Genomic DNA, 18,832 nt, shown 5'->3' with positions numbered 1-18,832 from the left:
TTACAGCTTTGGAGAGAGTTCTAGACTCTTAAGAGTTGGTCAGGACTGATTCTAACTGGGTGTTAGAACAAATATTCTTCAGAGATTGCTACTGACACAAGAAACAAATAGAAAACTTGCTGTTGAGTCTGCTCATATTGGTGTCGACCCCAGGGGTACCAGAGAAAAACTGTGCTCCACTGGGTTTTCAATGGCTGAGTTTCCAGAAAGAAATCACCAGGTCTTTATTCTGAGGTACCCACAAGTAGAACCACCCACCTTTAGCTAAACAGCTGGGCTTGTCACTGCACCACCCAGGGACATTGACACAAGGAGAAACTGTAAATAGCCCTTGTTTTTGTAATAATTAGAGACTGTAAATCACAGCATTGAAGCGTCACCGTGTCTCCTACACAATTTTTTTCAAATACTCGTTTACATTTTCTTATGTAAATCAAAGATGTACTTTCAGTTTTGCTCTAGAAAATAAAAACTATTGCTTTTGGAAAGCAAGACTGAATGATCTAATTCATTGATTAAGACAGAATTGCATGGCTTTTAAAATACTGTACATCATTACAGTAGCCCACTTGTCCTTTTTTCTCTTTTTAGTATGTTTGATTTCAGTTGTTGAAAATTTGCCCAAATATAGGCTGTGACCCCCTCCCCAGTTGTGTAGCTTAATGTATCTGTTTCAGTAAATTTACTTAAACATCCAAAATTTCTGTGATTTGGTAGGTCTAACATACTTCTCCTTTTTAAAAACTTTGGTTGTCAGTTAAATTACTATGGTGTACTGAGTTTAGGTTTATGATGATGGAATAATTGCATTGATTAAGGATCAAAGATCAAAAGGGAAATTGCAGAACAGATTCTTATAGACTCCAGACTTTCTAGAGTCACAGAGGTTGGATGAACCCCTGAAGCTGTTACCTTGAGAGAATCTTTAAACCCTCAATAAAAAATATCCCCAGAAATCATCTTAACACCAAACAATAGTTTAGCTTAATAGGAAAGGAAGAAATGTCTGCCTTGAGTATTTTACGTTTTCTAAAAACTATGTCGAATCATATTGACAACAGAAGCTTGAAAGATGAGCTATGCTAATAGAGAGGAACAACTTTCCAGGTTTCACTTTGGGTTAGCACTGGGCTGTTAACCACAAGGTTGGCGTTTCAAATCCATTAGCTACTCATCAGGAAAACGGTGAGGCTGTCTGTTCCCATAAAGGGTGCATCTGAGTAGATTAGAATGACCAATCTTTCAGTTGGCAGCTGAGTGCTTAACTTTTCGTGCCATCTAGGGATGTTTCTGGTTCCGCTGAAGTCTGAGAAATTGGACGGGGAGAGCAGAACTGTGTATTTAGCCTTCCTAGTTGGAGACAATAAGTCATTTAGATCTGAGGACCAACATTCAGAGGACCCGAATTACTTTCCTGTACTCTGTTCCAGTGACGCGGGAGACACCCACTGACCACCCTCTCCCTCCTAGTTAGAGAGACATATTTTTCTGAGTTACCTGAGAAATAATTAACTTGGGATCCTCTTCCCTAGCAAGTTGAAGTCCAGGAACCACGTGACTGGCCTTGCACTGTAATAGAAAAATCAATTTCTGACCAGTGGACTCTGCCTCCTGAGGACCGTGTATGCAGAGTAGAATGATCCACAGGGTTTTCAAGGCTGTATCTTTCAGGCCTTTTCCCGAAGCACCTCTGGGGACTTGAACCATCAATTTTTGCATTAGTATTGAGCACTTATGTTTGCACACTTAGGGGCTCCTTGCAGTGAGGAGGATTTATATTGTCCACGAATACAACCAAGGAGGTATAGCACTTTGAATAACTGGGCTATGGGTGAGAATTCCATCAGTCTGTGAGAGCCTCTCCTTACCTCCCTCTGCCAAGTGATGAATTTCGAAGAGAGCTAGTAGTCCGATGGGGAATCATCCATAAAGGGGGTTTTGTGTTTGGTTGTTGTTTTTTTTTTTTAAAGAAAAAATCTCCGCTTAAGAAGTTTAGCTCTGTTTGCAAAACTTAAAAGAGTTTTGCTACATGTGTAGTAGATATTTCATAGGGGAAAGAAAGCACTTGTTTAGCCAGTTTCTTATAGTACTTAGTAAAAGCTTTCAACTTAGGTTTCGTATACTATAGTTCATGGAATTTTTTCATCTGATTTGAGAGGAAACAGTTTAAAAGGAGTGTCTCCTGCTCACCACTGTGACTGGAATCTGGATTATTTTCAACATCTGTCTGGTTTGCTTTCTATTCTCACCAGCCTCCTGTGAAGTCTTTTCACTAGTAACGTAATAAGTTAATGACCTGTGGAACGTATTTAACAATGTTTTTCTGTATTTTTATTGTGCAGGTAGTCCCCAGATTATGTGTTGGAGTTATGACAAACCGCACATGTTGTTGTTAAGTGTCATTGATTCTGTTCTGTTCCGACTCATAATAACTCTCTGTGGAGTGTCCGAGAGAAGCTGGTGGGTTTGAACCACCGATGTTGCAGTTAGCAGTTCAGTGCTCATCCTGCAGTGACACACTGGAGCTCAGCTCACATAATTTGCTGATGTTATCACTTGCAGATGTTCAGAGATAGGATTTATAAAGATGCAGAAGATTAAAAGCAATAATAACGAAAGCTTAAATTTTTTTGAAAAGTCCCCTGCCATAAATTGGGGACTGCCTGTATTGCACTTAATAGGACTGTTTGAACTTACTTAGTCGATTTCCTGTCTTTTAGGTGACTGTCTTAGAAGCCAAAGACAGAATTGGTGGCCGAGTATGGGATGACAAATCTTTTAAAGGCATAGCAGTTGGAAGAGGAGCTCAGATCGTCAATGGCTGCGTTAACAACCCAATAGCACTAATGTGTGAGCAAGTGGGTTCCTTTAAGACTTGTTTTTCTGATTTAAAAAAAAAAAAAAATTAGATGATCTCAATTTTCTTATATGTAATATTAATATGCTGATAATGTAGAGCTACACCATGATGATTTCTTGCCCCCCTCACCCCCCCTACACATTAAGTAAGAACAGTTATGGTTCAACTTTCCTGAGGAGGTTTTTCAGATTAAAAAAACTAGATGGTCTTAATTTTCTTATGTGTAATATTAATATGCTGATAATGTAGAGCTACACCAAAATGATTTTTTGTCCCCCTCACCCCCTCTACAAATTAAATAAGAACAATTAAGGTTCTACTTTTCTGAGGAGGTAGAACTAGAGAAATTAAAAGAGTTCTTTATTTTCCTAAGGTCGTTAGTTTTATTTGCATGTTATTTTTGCAGCACTCTTACTTAGCTCACAGTTTTAGGGTTTCCAGATTGCGCAAATGAAAATACAGAATGCCCAGTTAAATTTAAACTTCTGATAAAAGCAACAAGGTGTTTTATTTTTTTCAGTAGACTATGTCCCAAATATTACATGGAACATTTTGCATGGAGTTTTTGGGATATACATATACAGGCAGTGCCTGGGTTGTGAACATCCAATTTATGGATAGCTCCTATTTGCCCATTGTTATTGTTGTTGTTAAGTGCCATCGAAGCGCTGTGACTTCTGGACTCATAGCAACCCTGTATAGAGTTTCTGAGGAACGACTTTGCAGTTAGCAGTCCAGTGTTTATCCTACGGCACCAAACCAGGGCTTACCCTTTAATGTTAGTAAATTGCCTTCTCTTTGAAATGTTTAAACCAAAGTCTTGATCCCAGTCACCTTCTCTCACTTAATATGCAGTTTTTCAATCATTGAAAAGGCTTGGAAGCTTTTCTTGCACAAAAGTAAGGCCAAATAATAACTGATCCAACTTAGTACAAATTCTTATAAAGCAAAATCAGAAAGGAATCTCGTTCGTAACTGAGGACTGCCTGTATTAAAAAGTTCATCTGCTGTTATCAGAAGTTCACGTGGAACTGGTATCCTGTGCTTTATCTGCCAGCCCTACAGTTTCTTTGCAGACCTGGTAGGGTTTTTTTTTTAACTACTTAAACGGATAGTAAATTCCATTTCAACTTCTGCTGTGAGTGTCTGTGTGTTCATTCATGGAGGAGACAGCAGACAGCATTTCAAAGCAAGGAGAAGGCAGTTCACAGTTGTCTGAAGGCTTAATAAACATTGTCCGAGAATCTCTTTCAGAGAATATGGCTGTCACCCTTACTTTTTCGTAATATAAAGTAGACTCTGTGCTGATTCCCCTTGAAGCGAATTCAGCTTTCTTTTTGAGAGCTACTAAACACTTTTCTCCATGAGAGCTCTCATCTAATTTCAGCTTAGAACCTGTCAATATTTTTTTCAGGGAAAATCTTCACCTTTTTATTCTCATTATTTTTGAAGCTTGGCATCAGCATGCATAAATTTGGAGAGAGATGTGACTTAATTCAGGAAGGTGGAAGAATAACTGATCCCACTATTGACAAGCGCATGGATTTTCATTTTAATGCTCTCTTGGATGTTGTCTCTGAGTGGAGGAAGGATAAGACTCAGCTCCAAGATGTCCCTTTAGGAGGTATGGGGAGAATGGTGTTCGGATTGTTCCATCACAGTCTCATTCTAATCTCAGCTTGATTGTCAGTAACGTTCTTCATCCAAGAGACTGGATGAAGCAACAGGAGGAGTCTTCATGAGCATTCCTTGAGGATGGATGAGTTTTCCAGACTATTCTGAGTTAGAGGCAGAGGGGAGCTTACCATTTTCTCGGGGACCCTCAGATGAAAGACCACAAATCTTTCATGACACTGGTGCTTTTAAAAATTAAATGTTAAAAATTTCCAGAGAAGCTTACTTTTAAGGGCACATGTGAAAAGACCTGTGTGTATAAATAACCGTTTGTTGTCATCTGAATTCCAATTCCTGGCAGACACCTTGTACGCAGAGTACAACCCTGCTTCCATAGGGTTTTCAAGGTCTAGAAGCAGATTCTCAGGGCTTTCTTCCAAGGCATCGCTGGGGTAGGTTTGAGTCACCGAGCTTTTGGTTAGTAATCAAGAACTGAACTGTGTACGCCACCCTGGGTCTGTTATCCTTTTGAGGTCTGTGGATCTCTAGGCCCAGTGTTCTTTTCCTTTATTGGGGGCGGGCAGCAGGTGAATGATTTTTCAGTATATTTTAATAATGCAGGGATGTATATTATAAGAATGCTGATTCTCAAAATCTTTAGGTTTGGGGTTTATACATGGGGAAGAGGACCACAACTCTTTAGAAAACCTGATTGCTTAGTTCCACGAGGTTGCCAGCCAGCTCAGATTTTCCTATATGACTGGGCTTCAAAAAGATGATGGAAAGATAAAATGAAAGACAGTGGAATTTTCCCAAGAACTTTTTAAGCCAACTTTTATTACTCCTTAAACTGAAATATTAACTTTAAATTTTATGCCTTGAATTTATTCAGTTGTGATTTCTTGGAGGCATGTTGGAGTTTCTTAAAGTGTGAACATTTAAACTTAATGTGTAAGATGTTCATATACTTCAACTGTGTATTTATGTCTCTGCAAGGCTTAGTGCCCTAGAGCTGCTGTAACAAATACCACAAGTGGATGGCTTTGGTGAACAGAAATGGATTTTCTCTCAGTTTAGGAATGTAGAAGTCTGCATCCAGGGCGCTGGCTCTGGGGAAAGGTTCTCTATGCTAACACTGGAGGGGAAACGCTTTCTTGGTGTTCCTTGGAGACTTCCAAGTGGCTTCTACCCATCCCCATTTCTGCTTTTCTTCCTAATACCCTTTTATATGAGGGGCCTTCAAAAAGTTTGTGGGAAAATTCCAAGATCTTTATATTCCACTTTGATGCGTTTCATGAAGCCCCCTCATAATCAAAAGTGGTTTAATATTCTACATTGATGTTGTTTAGTGCCGTCGAGTCAAGTTCTGACTCATAGTGACTCTGCGTAGGGTTTCCAAGGAGCACATGGTAGATTTGAACTGTCAACCTTGTGAGTATCAGGCCAGTGCTTATCCAAGAGCACCACACCAGGACTCTAAAAGATACATTTAACTGCCTGGTTTCAAATTGGGCATTTTTCGTACATGAGGCAAACATGATAACCACTACACGACATTACGTTATCCAGGGTCACTATGAGTCGAAACTGACTCCACGGCACACAACTACCACCAATTACATCATACCTACATAGTACAGATCTACACTGATAGTTGTCCAAGGAGCAGCACATGAGTTTGAACCGCCGACCTTACAGTTCAAACTGACCCTAATGATTTAGTGGTTATCTTACAGCACCACAAAAAACCAGGACTCCATCTATATTGATTGTTGTTGTTGAGTGCCGTCGAGTTGGTTCTGACCCATAGCAACCCTGTATAGAGTTTCCAAGGAGCAGCTGGTGAGCCTGAACTACCTACCTTGCAGTTCAAACGGCTTTGTAGTCTAGCACATTAACCCACAGTGCCACAACCAGGACTCCTGCATCAATCGAGTCTCATTAGTATAGCAAAGAAAATCCTGTTTCCAGATGGGATTACATCTACAGGTATGGGGGCTGGGATTCCAACACACCAATTCAATCTATGAGAGCATCTCAGTTCTTGACCCTGATGCTCATCATCTCTGATTGGTATAAATGTCTCAGTAAACAGGGGTTATCTTCTATTGGCTTCACCTGCTCCCCCAAACCTCAGCCCTCCCCCCACCTCCACCTCCAGGAGACTGACCCACAGTCTTGTTAACCCTCAGTGACTTTGACTGAGGAAGTATCACGGAAGAGTTTTAGATATTTACTTAGGTCAGTTGTTAAGTGCCATCGAGTCGATTCTGACCCATAGTGACCCTGTGTAGTGTTTCTAAGGAGTGGCTGACAAGCTTGAACCACCGACCTTGCAGTCTGATGCATTAACCCACATCTTATAATCAAGAGTTAGTGTGTGCAGACTGAGTGAGCTGCCAACTTCTCTGGGGTCAGAACAATTACAAGGCTGATGATGTGCAATATGTTTTCAGGATTTGGTGACTGTTTTTGCACATGGATGTAGACTTTTTTAATCTCCTTCTTTCAGGGTTTCCAAAGAAAAACTTACATAGCTCTTTGCACCAGCTTTACTTTAAAAAAAAAAAAAAAGTATGAAGAGTGGTTCACTGATACTAAGTAGTTGTTTTTGTTTATTAATGTATTTTTTAAATACGCTTTATTTAATGTTGTTAAGTGCCATTGGGTTGGATCCGACTCATAGCAACCTTGTACAAGGGTTTCAGAGGAGTGGCTGGTGGGTTTGAACCACTGACCTGTCGATTCAAGCCGATCTTGAGGTCTAGTGCTTATCTCCAGCGTTTACAACAGGAGTCCTTATTTAATATTAGCACACATTTCTTTATAATGTTAAAGTTGTATCCTGCCTGTCAATAATACAGCTGTGTGAGAAAACTGAACTAGAAGTATGAAGGGGGCTAGAGAGGGACCCTGGTGGCACAGTGTTTAAGCACTTGGCTGCTAGCCAATAATGTCAGCAGTTTGAACCCACCCACCACTCTGTGGGAGTAAGATGTGGCAGTCTGCTTCCATAAAGATTAAGTGCCTTCAAGTTGGTTCCGACTCATAGCACCCCTATGTAGGGTTTCCGAGAAGCGGCTGGTAAAGTTGAATCAAGAGCCTTGCGGTCCAGTGCTTTATCCCACAGCACCACACCAGGACTCATAAAGATTACAGCCTTGGAAACCCTAAGGGGCAGTTCTCTTCTGTCCTAGAGGGTCACTATGGGTCTGAGTTCACTGGTGGTAATGAGATGTTAAGGGGCTAGGATAAGTACTTGACCTCAAGGTCGGTTGAACAGCAAGATGTCAGCGATTCAAACTCACCATCCGTTCCTCAGAAACCCTATTTGGGGTTGCTGAGTCAGAACCGACTCAACAGCACTAAACAACAACAGGTAATTCAGTGGGAGAAATATGGCAGTCTGCTTCTGTAGTAGAGGTTATAGCTGTGGAAATCCTTTTGGGCAGTTCTACAATGTCCCCTGGGGATACTATGAGTCAGAATCAACTCAGCCGCATAGGGTTTACAGGTAATTCACGAAACATGTATAGTAAAGCTTCTAAATGTTATTTGCATAGAAATCACATTAAGACCGGTGCCAGCAAGTTTACACTTAATTTTATATGTAGTTCTACAAAAAATTTAACATTACACATGGTGCTGAGGGGGAGAGGGTGTTCGGGGGTGAAGATTGTAATGGGATTGCTCCATTGGAAGTCGGGGAAAAGCCGTGATCCGGCACAATTCCAACCCACACTCAGGTCCCTTGCAGATCTGTGTTAAAATTTACAATTGGAATTAGAAATTTGAATGAGAACCCTGAGTTGTCAGAGTTCAGTGATGCTCAGTTTTGTTCCTGGTCAAGCCAGATGCACAATACTTGTAGAAGCTTTGGTGTGTGTGAGGTAGTTGTCATCACGGCGGGGGGTGTGGGGGTGTGGGGGTGTGCAGGAAGGCGGGGCAGTTACAAAGCAGTAACTGGACAAAGTTACTTATCATGCACAGGAGGCTGGACCCCAAACAACCAACCAACCAAGAACCTAAGACAGTAATTGGATCACTGGTATTAGTGTGCTGTGGAGTCGGTTCTGACTCATAGCGACCCTGCATAGGTTTGCTGAGGCTGTCAGTCTTTACGGGAGCAGAAAGCCTCATCTTTCTCCCACAGAAAGACTCATAGTTTTGAACTGCTGACCTTGAGGTTGGCATCCTGACTCATAACCACTATGCTACCAGAGCTCTGTAGGGCTGCGTGTATGTAGTTAAAATGGCTGGGATAGATCCTGGGGAGTGATTCCTGAGCCTTACAGTTTCAGGGGATGTTGGTCGGTACAGGGTGGCTGCCATTGTGGAGGGTATTTGATGAGGGTGAGTGGTGGTAGTTGTTAATTGCAGGCATGAAGTTGACTGGGGAAAGACCCGTTCGAGGTGCAGGTTGTTTGCAGTGGCTCCCGTTAGACCAGTGTGCACGCCTTACCAGGCTGGGTTTTGGAGTTAATTACATGTACTTGTTGGATGCTGTCGAGCGGATCCTAAATGGTAGCAACCCCATGTAATAGGGTAGACGTGCCCTGTTTGTTTACTAGGCTGTCATCTTTACGGAAGCAGATCACCAGGTTTTTCTCCTGAGCAACTGCTGGGTGGGTTCAAACCACCAGCTGAATACTTGACTGCTCTGTCAACAGTGCCTCTTACATAAGCAGTGAAAAAACCCCACTGCCATCGAGTTAATTCTGACTCATTGCGATCCTGTACATGATTTCCAAGACTGTAGTTTTTTTTTTGTTTTTTTTTTATGGGAGCATACAGCTTCATTTTTTACCCCTTGGAGTGTCTAATGATTTGGCTAATGGATTTGAACCACCAAACTGAGGTTAGCAGCCCCAATGCTTTATCCACAGCACAACCATTGCCATTGATCAACTTTGACACATACCAGCTTGTGGTTAGCAGCCCAACTCAAAACCTACCACACCACTGGGGGCTCTTACATCACACTTGCTACTAAGTGCCATCGAGTCGGTTCCAACTCATAGCAACCCTGTATAGAGTTTCTGAGGCTGTAATTCTTTGTGGGAACAGAAAGCCTCATCTTTTGTCCATGAAGTGGCAGGTGGGCTCGAACTGCTGACTTTGTGGTTATCAGTCCAGTGCTTGTCTTACAGAGCTGCTGCACTCCCCTATATAGGCAATGTTATTGTGTGCCATCAAGTTAGTTCTGACTCTTAGTGACTCTGTATAGGGTTTCTGCAAGTCCTGGTGTGGCGCTATAAGATGAGCATTTGACTTCTAGCCAGAAGGTCAGTGGTTCAAATCCACCAGCCTCTCCTCAGAAATCCCATTTCTATGAGAATCAACCTGATGGCACTTAGCAACAACAATAGCGTTTACAAGACTGTAAATGTGTATGGGAGCAGAAAGCCTCATATTTAGCTCATGGAGTGGCTGGTGGATTTGCACGGGTGACTTTCTGGTTAGCAGTCCAACACGTAACCCACTATGCCACCAGCACCCTGCTCTATAGGTGGTGGTGTTAAGTGCCATTGAGTCATTTCCAACTCATCGTGACCTATACAGGGTTTCCAAGGAGTGCTTGGTGGGTTTGAACCACCAGCCTTTCAGTTCAAACCAACTTTGCTATCCAGTCTAGTTTTTTAATCCAACAGTTCTACACTAGGACTCTTAATTGTTGCTGTCAAGTCGATTCCGACCCATAGCGACCCTGTATAGGGTTTCAAGGAGCAGCTGGTGAGCTTGAAACACAGACCTTGCAGTTCAGGGAACTAATAATTAAAGGTATCGAGGCCGAGGGATGACATGGAGAATATTGGGAATATTCTTGTTGTGGAGAGAAAACAATCAACAGTATTAAAGGTCTCTTAGTTGGGTGAGAGGTTACGATCGTCGGCAGCTTGAGTTTGGACTTGACTTGAAGGTGGTGGGAGTGGGACTGGGAAGGAACTGTGGATCATCCTTCAGTGTGTCTACCTACTTCTTTATATCTTGAGCAAAAGAAGAAACTTTCTCAATGAAGCAGAAATGAAGCAGTTTTGAGAGTGTAGCTCTCACCTAGTCTTGTTTCCAGATGAATTTTCCTTCCTGAGAGAGGTCAACTGTACCCAGCTGCCCTTCCCCACTCTGAGTCTACTTGGGAAAGGACTTTGGAAGTTTGGGGTTTTGTAGGGTGAAGGAAACTAAAAGCAGTGTATAAAGAATTGGAGAATAATGTTAAAACTGTTTTGTGTTTTGCCTTTTTTGATCCATTCCCATTCAGAGAAGATAGATGAGATCTACAAAGCTTTTGTTAAGGAATCTGGGATCCAGTTCAGTGAACTAGAAGAACAGGTGCTCCAGTTCCACCTCAGTAACCTGGAATATGCCTGTGGCAGCAACCTCCATCAGGTGAGTTTGGGACTTGTGTGTGTGTGTGTGTGCGTATCAAAACATTGGACTCATCCTGGTTTGCTTAAACTAAAGTTTACAAAACACAACTTGAACATATTAAACCAACAGTGGTTTAGAAGTGCTTTTTTTGTTTGTTTGTTTGTAAGCCAGCTCAATCAACGTGAAACTAAATAAAGGTGGGGGCTGTTGGGCTGAATTGGGGAGGAACCGCTGATTGGAAGCATTGTGCTTCTACAGGCTCCTCTGGCCCTCCTCTGAGCTCCTTGTGGCATTTCATGGAACTAGGGAGTCTGCTCGAAAATGCTTCTCAAGAAACTAAAAATACAGTACCCTTGTAATTCAGATCTGTGTATTTTGCTAAAATAAATTTAAATGCACTTAATTCCTTTAACCTACTTTGGTGCTAATACTCAAAAGTGTTTTATATTTCTAATAGAATCTCTGTGAATGACTCAGACTGTTTTATTGTTGTCTCTGAGCCTCTCCATTTCCATCCCATTCTTTATTGTAATTAGAATAACACTTCAAATTCAGGCTAAGTTTCCATCTCTTAGTGTGTTTCCGTGTTGAAGATACATAGTGTGCCTATTTATATATGTTGTTAAGTGCTGTAGAGTTGTTCAGACTCATAGCAACTGTGTGTAGGGTTTCTAAGGAGCAATTGATGGGTTTGAATTGCCAACCTTGCTGTTAGCAATCCAGTGCTTATCCTACATTGCTGCATATGTTGTTAAACTACCATCGAGTCGGTTCCAACTCATAGTAACCCTGTATAGAGTTTCCGAGGAGAGGCTTGTGAGCTTGAAGCTCCAACCTTGTGGTTCAAACCAACTTTGCAGTCCAGCGCATTAATCCACATCGCTGCATATGTTGTTGTTGTTAGGTGTCATCGAGTTGGTACCGACCCATAGCGACCTTATGCACAGCAAAATGAAACACTGTCCGATCGATCCTGGGCCATCCTCACTACTGTTGCCATGCTTGAATCCATTGTGATGCATATGGAGTTCATAAAATCCAGTTTTGTGCTCATAGAACTCTTACTTGCAAGTTTGTTGACAAAACTAATTTGCCCAAGTCATATACAGGCCATTTTGAGATTATGAATGAGGTCCATTCCTAAGTAAGTTGGGACAGTCAGGTATGGTTCCTATCTAAAGTCAGTTAGTCAAGTGTTTGTTATGATATTTAGCACGTAATGTACCTTTCTATTCATCAAAAACAATAAAGAGATCCTAACCAGAGAAGCAGTGACATAAGACATGGAGGCAGAGATGAGATGAGAGAGAGCAGCTGAAGACTCGAGATTCATGGGAAGAGAGGGGTGCTGGTGGCCAGGAAACAGGCTTACAGAATGTGCCCCTTGGTTGTTTAAATGATTATATATCCCTGAGTGTTTTTGTGTACATCCAAAAAAAAAAACCAGAGACTAGAACTAAATAATGTTAAATAATGCCCATAGGGGATTGTAATCACTGCAGTGAAACAAAATACAATAGGAAGGATAAAGGCAAAACCGAGCTTCTCCCATGTAAACTATCACTCAATTCACAATAAAAGCTTTAAAAAAAATTTTTTTAAAAAAAGAAATTATTCAATAATGCTCTTTTGATGCGCATTGCTGAGTAGGGGTGGGTAGGTTTGTTCTTAGGAACCGTTGTGGTGGTGGTTGTGTGTCGTTGAGTGTTTTCCAACTCTGTGTGTGGTTTCTGAGGTTGTCATTGCTACAGAAACAGAAAGCCCCATCTTTCTCCCTCAGAGTGACTGTTACATTAGAACTGTCGACTTTACAGTGAACAGCCCAGCTGGTAATCTTACCTACCAGGGTGCCTAAGGAACTATGTAACTTGAATTTTTAATATAATAATAGACTTTACAGGGTTGGGTTGGTAACTACAGATTGTATATAAATTGGACTTTTATAATCTGGGGACTGCCTTTATACTTTTGAAACCTTGGTGGTTGGTATAAAAAGTTAATGTGCTTCAGCCCCCAGAGACAGACCTAACAATCTACTTCTGAAAATTCAGCCTTAGGGAGCTCAGTTTGACTCTGACATACCAAGGGTTCACCTTGAGTTGGAGTTGATTCAACTTACCTACTCGTGTGTTGTTTCCTTACCCTTGACATTGGTTGGATGCAGTGTTCACAGTGAATCACTTCAGATGACTCTCAGTCCATAGTCTTTGTAACTCCACCACACAACTTTTCCCTGATGGGTCTGGGTAAGAGCCGGTGGGAGAAGATAGGATGATAGGATTCAGTTGTGAAAGATAGTGGTGGTGGAGGAGGTGATTGTTAAGTGTTTTCAAGTTGGTTCCAACCCAAAGTGACCTTGTATAGGGTTTCTGAGGAGCAACTGGTGAGCTTGAACTGTCGACCTTGCAGTTCAAACCAACTTTTCAGTCCAGCGCATTAACCCACAGCGCTACACCAGGCATGATGGTTAACAGGTTATAATTCAGGGTCACAATTGCTCAGGGCATAGTTATTCAGTCAGACAGCCTCTCCTCAGCTGTACACACAGACAGGCCTCTCTGTGGCCTTTGATCTCTCAGCTGTAGGCCTCTTGGCCTCTGTCATGCTTAGCAATGTTTCAGAGCTCTTTTAGGGCTACTGATAAATGCCCAAAGGACACCTCACCCCGCCATTAGCCTTAGTCTTAAGATGGTCGACTCTAGCTCCCCAATTAAGTACCTGGAGGTAGGTAGCCTACTCCAGTAAGAGTTCTTGCCTGAAGGCACACAGCTTTACTTGCTCTGTGGGCTGATAAATAAGTCCATCGTTCTGTCTGCTGCTCTGGCTCTTGGTTCTGCTGCTACTTCTCTGGTGTCACAGCACCCTGTCCCTGGGTTGAGGAGGTTCAAGGATCTCAGGGTCCAAAGGATGTGCTCCCTTCCTGGCTGTTCCTAGATGGTAGTGAGATCCCCCTTTCCTGCTTCTGAGAAGACTTGTTTTAGACCCATGTTACGGTTCAAAGTTTCCTGTCACAGTTAACCCTGTTAAGTCACAGCTGAATTATATCTTCCCCTACCTTTTCTTACCTACTAGACCCATTAGGGGACAAAACGTTTGGTAGGAGTTACAAAAACTATGGGTAGGAGAGTCCTATGTAGTAATTCACCGCACTGCATTGAGTTACTTGGCTTGGTCTGCGCTTCTCTCGTCTCTTAGTGCTGTGCTTTAAGCTTGGCATCCCTGCCCTACTGTTTTGGGTACCTTTTCCCATCTTGAGTCCCTTTTATTAATCCTCAGATACAGATTCAAGAATTGAGTCTCCCAAACTCCCCTGTTGTTCACCAGGTATCTGCCCGTTCCTGGGACCACAATGAATTCTTTGCACAGTTTGCTGGTGACCACACTCTGCTGTCCCCAGGCTACTCTACAATCATTGAAAAATTGGCTGAAGGACTAGACATCCAGCTCAAATCTCCAGTGAGTACCAGCAGTGATGGGAAGTCCTCTGGCTTTGCCTTATTTGTGGAGGGTGTGAAGTTAGGGACAAGTGAATTACACTGTTGGCCAGTATATTGCTTTGATGTTTGCCTGATGTCTGTAAGAACTTTTGGGGCGAGTGTGAGGGGGCTGTGAAGTTCATGGGATTTTTCACTATCTTTCATAAAATTATATTTCTCAGACTTTTTGAAGCCCCCGTAAATAATTGTATGAGTACAGTTGTGACCTAAGATCAGTAGCATTACCTGTCTCAAATAGGTACTGGTGCTGTTTGGAAGCATTAACAATGCAGATGCATTTTCATTAGTGATAAACTATCCAGGTATATTGCTTTAAAACAGTAAACAACTATCTCACAGCCTCCCTGACCCAATGCAATTATTTTCCTTAGGAAAATTTCCCCTAAAGCTTTGTCTTTACGCATTTGTATTGTACATTGCTGTAATCACAGGGATTTTATTTTAACATATATTTCATATGGCATTTTATGACTGATTGTCCCCTATCCTGACAGAGTGTTTGTAGATTTTGACAACTGAGTGCGAGTCCCTGAATTAAGCTGTAACACTTGTTTGGGTCTCAGAATGCTAGGGAATGACTCCCCACACCATAGGAAGTATAAACCCATAGTAGAATTGGATGGGACCCTGGAATCTGTGGTTCTGTCCCTCGTTTCCTTTTTTCATAATTGTCTTACCTGCACAGGTGCAGAGTATTGATTATTCAGGAGAAGAAGTGCAAGTTACTACTACAGACGGTGCAGTGCTTGCGGCACAAAAGGTAACCATTCAGCTTCTACTAGGGCAGAGCTCCTTGTTGACAAGGGCTGGGGGTAAAGGAAAAGGTCATTTCCACCAGACGTTTGTCTTTGGCAGTCTGCATGAAGTCTTGTTTGATTTCTGATGAGTGTGAATGTGCAGACCTGATTTAACCAAACATTGTATAGACTGAGGGATCCCTGGGTGGTGCAAGTGGTTATTGCGTCTCATCGCTACTTGAAAAATTGGCAATTTGAATCTACCTAGAGGTACCTTGGAAGAAAGTCCTGGCAGTTTACTTCAGAAACATCAGCCGTTGGGAACCCTAGCACACAGTTCTACTTCACATACAAGGGGTCGCCACGACATGACAGCAACTGGGTTGTTGTTTTTTGTGTGTGTGTTTGTGTTTTAAATTTGTGGCAGGTAAAATTCTGAGTAGTAGTTCTCACAGTGAGCTCTGTGGTACATTATTTCTGAGAGTCAAGGAAGGAAAGAAATTCCTTGTCCAAATCAGCTTGGAGAGTACATATTACAGACAATATTCTGCTCTTTAGGGGTAAATAAAGACAAAACCAAACCAGTGACTGTCTAGTTGGTGTTGACTGAAGTCAGCCCTGAAGGACAGAGTAGAAATGTCCCACAGGGTTTCAAGATGGTAAATTTTTAGGGAAGCAGACTGCCCATCTTTCTCCCCTGGAGGAGCTGTTGAGTTCAAACCACCAGCCTTGTGGTTAGCAGCTGAGTGCTTAACTGCTGTGTCCACTAGGGCTCCTCAGGCTAAATGTTACTGTTGTTAAGTGCCGTCAAATCGGGTCCAACTCAGCAACCCCATAGTTTCCAAGGAGGGATTTGTGGGTTTGAACTGCCAACCTTGTGGCTACCAGTCCACTGCTTATCATACAATACCACACCAGAACTCGGGTGAAACAGGAACTTATTAAAGGATCTGAGAATTTCTGCGTTAAAGAAATCTACTTTGCTTTGTTTGACTCAGTTTGCGTATTTGTTTTTTACCATAAAACCTTTTTCAAATCAGGAAGTGTGTTGTGTCGTTGAGTTGGTTCCGACTCAGGGAGACCTTATGCACAACAGAATGGGAACGCTTCCTGGTCCTGCGGCCAACCTCACAATCGTTGTTAAGCTTGAACCCATTGCTGCTGCCGTTGTGCTAATCCATCTCGTTGGGGGGCGGGGTCTTCCTCTGTTTAGCTGATCCTCCACTTTACTAAGCATGATGTCCTTCTCCAGGGACTGGTCCTTCCTGATAATATGTCCAAAGTATGAGAGACAAAGTCTGGCCATCATAGTTTCTAAGAAGCATTCTAGCTGTACTTCTTCCAACACAAATTGGTTTGTTCTATATGACAGCATTCTCTTGCTATTCCTCATGTTTCAGTATTCAATGTAAATCTAAACTGCAGTTTTTTGTAAACTATTTTTGTGAGTAGACATTGAAAGGTGCTGCTGGTTCTAGTACCTGAAATACTGAGATGTCCATGATGTTGGAGAACAAAGGAACTAAGTTGGAGTGGAGGAGATGTTGTGATTAATCCGTTTTTGTGTAATTAATCCATTTTTGTGTAGTTGTTCTGAAGTGATTACTGAAAATTATAATTGTGGGACTATCAGTGCATCTTTGTCTGCCTCCATTTTATATTCTTCAGTTATTTAAAACCTGTTTCACATAGCTTAATATTCAGCAGTGTAAGCACTGGACTACTGACAGAAAAGTCAGTGGCTTCATCAGCTGCTTCCCGGAAACCCTATACAGGGTCAGCGAGGCTTCGAAACAGACTCAGTAGTACTTAGGAACAACAGTGTCCAGTGTGAAACCATTGGGGCAGAGTTTCTGGGCTCTAGTAGTATTCCTGGTTGACTGGACTAGCAGCGGTGATCGGCTGGCTGTGCTTTAGAGTCACCTTGTTGTTGTTAAGTGCCATTGAGTCAGTGCTGACCCATAGCGACCCTGTATAGGGTTTCCAAGGAGTGGCTGGTGAGCTTGAACCACCGATCTTGTGGTTCAAATGACTTTACAGTCCAGCGCATTAGCCCACAGCACCACACCTTAGAGTTACCTAGAGGGTGCTTAAAAAGAACATTTGTAAAGCTCCATCCCGACAGAGATTCTTATTTAACCGATCTGGCCATGCTGTTAGTTTCTCAATTGGTTCTAGTGTGACTGAAGTTGAAACCCATTGGCTGTACGGTTTTCTTGTTCTCAAGTCCTTAGATGAAAATCAGGCTAATATTTAAGGTTCTTCCTAGTTGTAAAAAGAAAATTAAATAATTAAATACTACTTTCTAAAATTGTAAGTCAGCAGATAGTTGAGCTCTGGCATTTTGGTAACTCAGTGTCCTGGTTTCCCTGAGAACTGGCTGCCTATGCCAGCCCTGCTGAGTCACACTTTGTCTGCTTGACCCCATGGGTACCCACTCACCCTTCTATGTTTTCTTGCTCTCCATATAAGCTATAGGCTGTATGGACTTTAAAGCTTACTTTGAGGCATTTGAAGTTAAAATTTTTGTGGTAGCTGATACACATCACATAGTTGGCACTGGAAGGTTTCCCAAACTTGCACGTCATAAAAGAGTCCCAACCCAACATGATATACCAACAGGCCCTTGACAAACTGAAATTCACTCTAGACCATGGAAGATTCCCAACCCAACATGATATATCAATAGACCTTTGACAAACTGAAATTCACTCTAGCCTGCTTCTGAGATCTAGCATGTGTGAATGTCATTTGCCGGCTTGTGTACCTAAGTTCTGGTGCTTTGGACAGTTTTTTTGTTAAGAAAAATGAAGCTTATTTCCTTATAGTTCGTATATATCTAATAGACTAATGGTTCTTTTTCCTTTTTTGATTGCATGCTGTTCACTATACCCAGATTGTAGCCCTCCTGTGTGTGAAGAGTATATTGTATATTCTATTATTTCCATGTAGCATCTCACAATTTTAATAATCCTTAATATTACAGGTTGCATTATAAAGCACATGAATGAGTGTTTCAACAGTTTTATGTGTGTACTCGAATTGTTTGAAATTAGTAGGACAGGTATGAATCTTCATGTTATAGATGTTAGGCCCAAGTGGCGGGCATTGGCCACACATTCGAAATGCCAGGAGTGATACACAAATGAGTCCTCTTGACTCCATCTTTAGCATAATTTCCTTTTATGACACTGCTTTTCAAGGTTGGTATCTGCAGATATATCTAACATTGGGTTATTGTTAGTCAGGACTTTCATACAGATGTTTTTATTTTTTATTTATTTATTTTCTTAAATGTTTTATTGTGAATTATGTGAGAACATTAATTTTACATTCATTCTATTGTATATCGTCTCATTGCCATGGTTATAATCCCCTCCATGCATCATCAATCAACCAAAGGGTATACCCTGCAATCCTGCCCCCCCCTCCCCCGTACCCTTCAAGTTTTCAGCACACATTCGCTCTCCCTCTTTGGATCTAAAGTCTCCAGCTGCTTCATCGCTCCACGTCATCATCTCTGCCTCCATTTCAGGCATCACTGCTTCTCTGGGTAGGGTCCCGCTCTCCGCTCTTCTCCCTTGATGGTCCTAGGGACCTCCGCTCCTAGACTGAAAAGTTAATCACTCTATTCCTTGCTATAAAACGTCTACCTTTACATTTCCAACCCTCACAATCAGTCCTGATAACAGTTATTCACTGTTGGATCACAAGAGACCCATCTGCATTTCATTGCATCAGCCCCACCTAGACAG

At 41.9% G+C, this 18,832-nt stretch overlaps 1 protein-coding gene across 1 annotated transcript in view; it reads left to right on the top strand.

Annotated features, from left to right (window-relative positions):
* Positions 1-18,832, top strand: part of KDM1B (lysine (K)-specific demethylase 1B) — a 64,800-nt gene that overhangs the window by 31,336 nt on the left and 14,632 nt on the right. The window contains exons 11-13 of the mRNA XM_006860792.1: positions 2,721-2,858; positions 14,168-14,299; positions 15,026-15,100. Coding sequence (XP_006860854.1) covers positions 2,721-2,858; positions 14,168-14,299; positions 15,026-15,100 — 345 coding nt within the window. The remainder of the gene's footprint in view (positions 1-2,720; positions 2,859-14,167; positions 14,300-15,025; positions 15,101-18,832) is intronic.

This window comes from Chrysochloris asiatica, unplaced genomic scaffold, assembly GCF_000296735.1.
Source record: "Chrysochloris asiatica unplaced genomic scaffold, ChrAsi1.0 scaffold00040, whole genome shotgun sequence".
In the NCBI taxonomy this organism is placed as follows: Eukaryota; Metazoa; Chordata; class Mammalia; order Afrosoricida; family Chrysochloridae; genus Chrysochloris; species Chrysochloris asiatica.
This window is presented reverse-complemented; position numbering and strand designations above follow the sequence as displayed.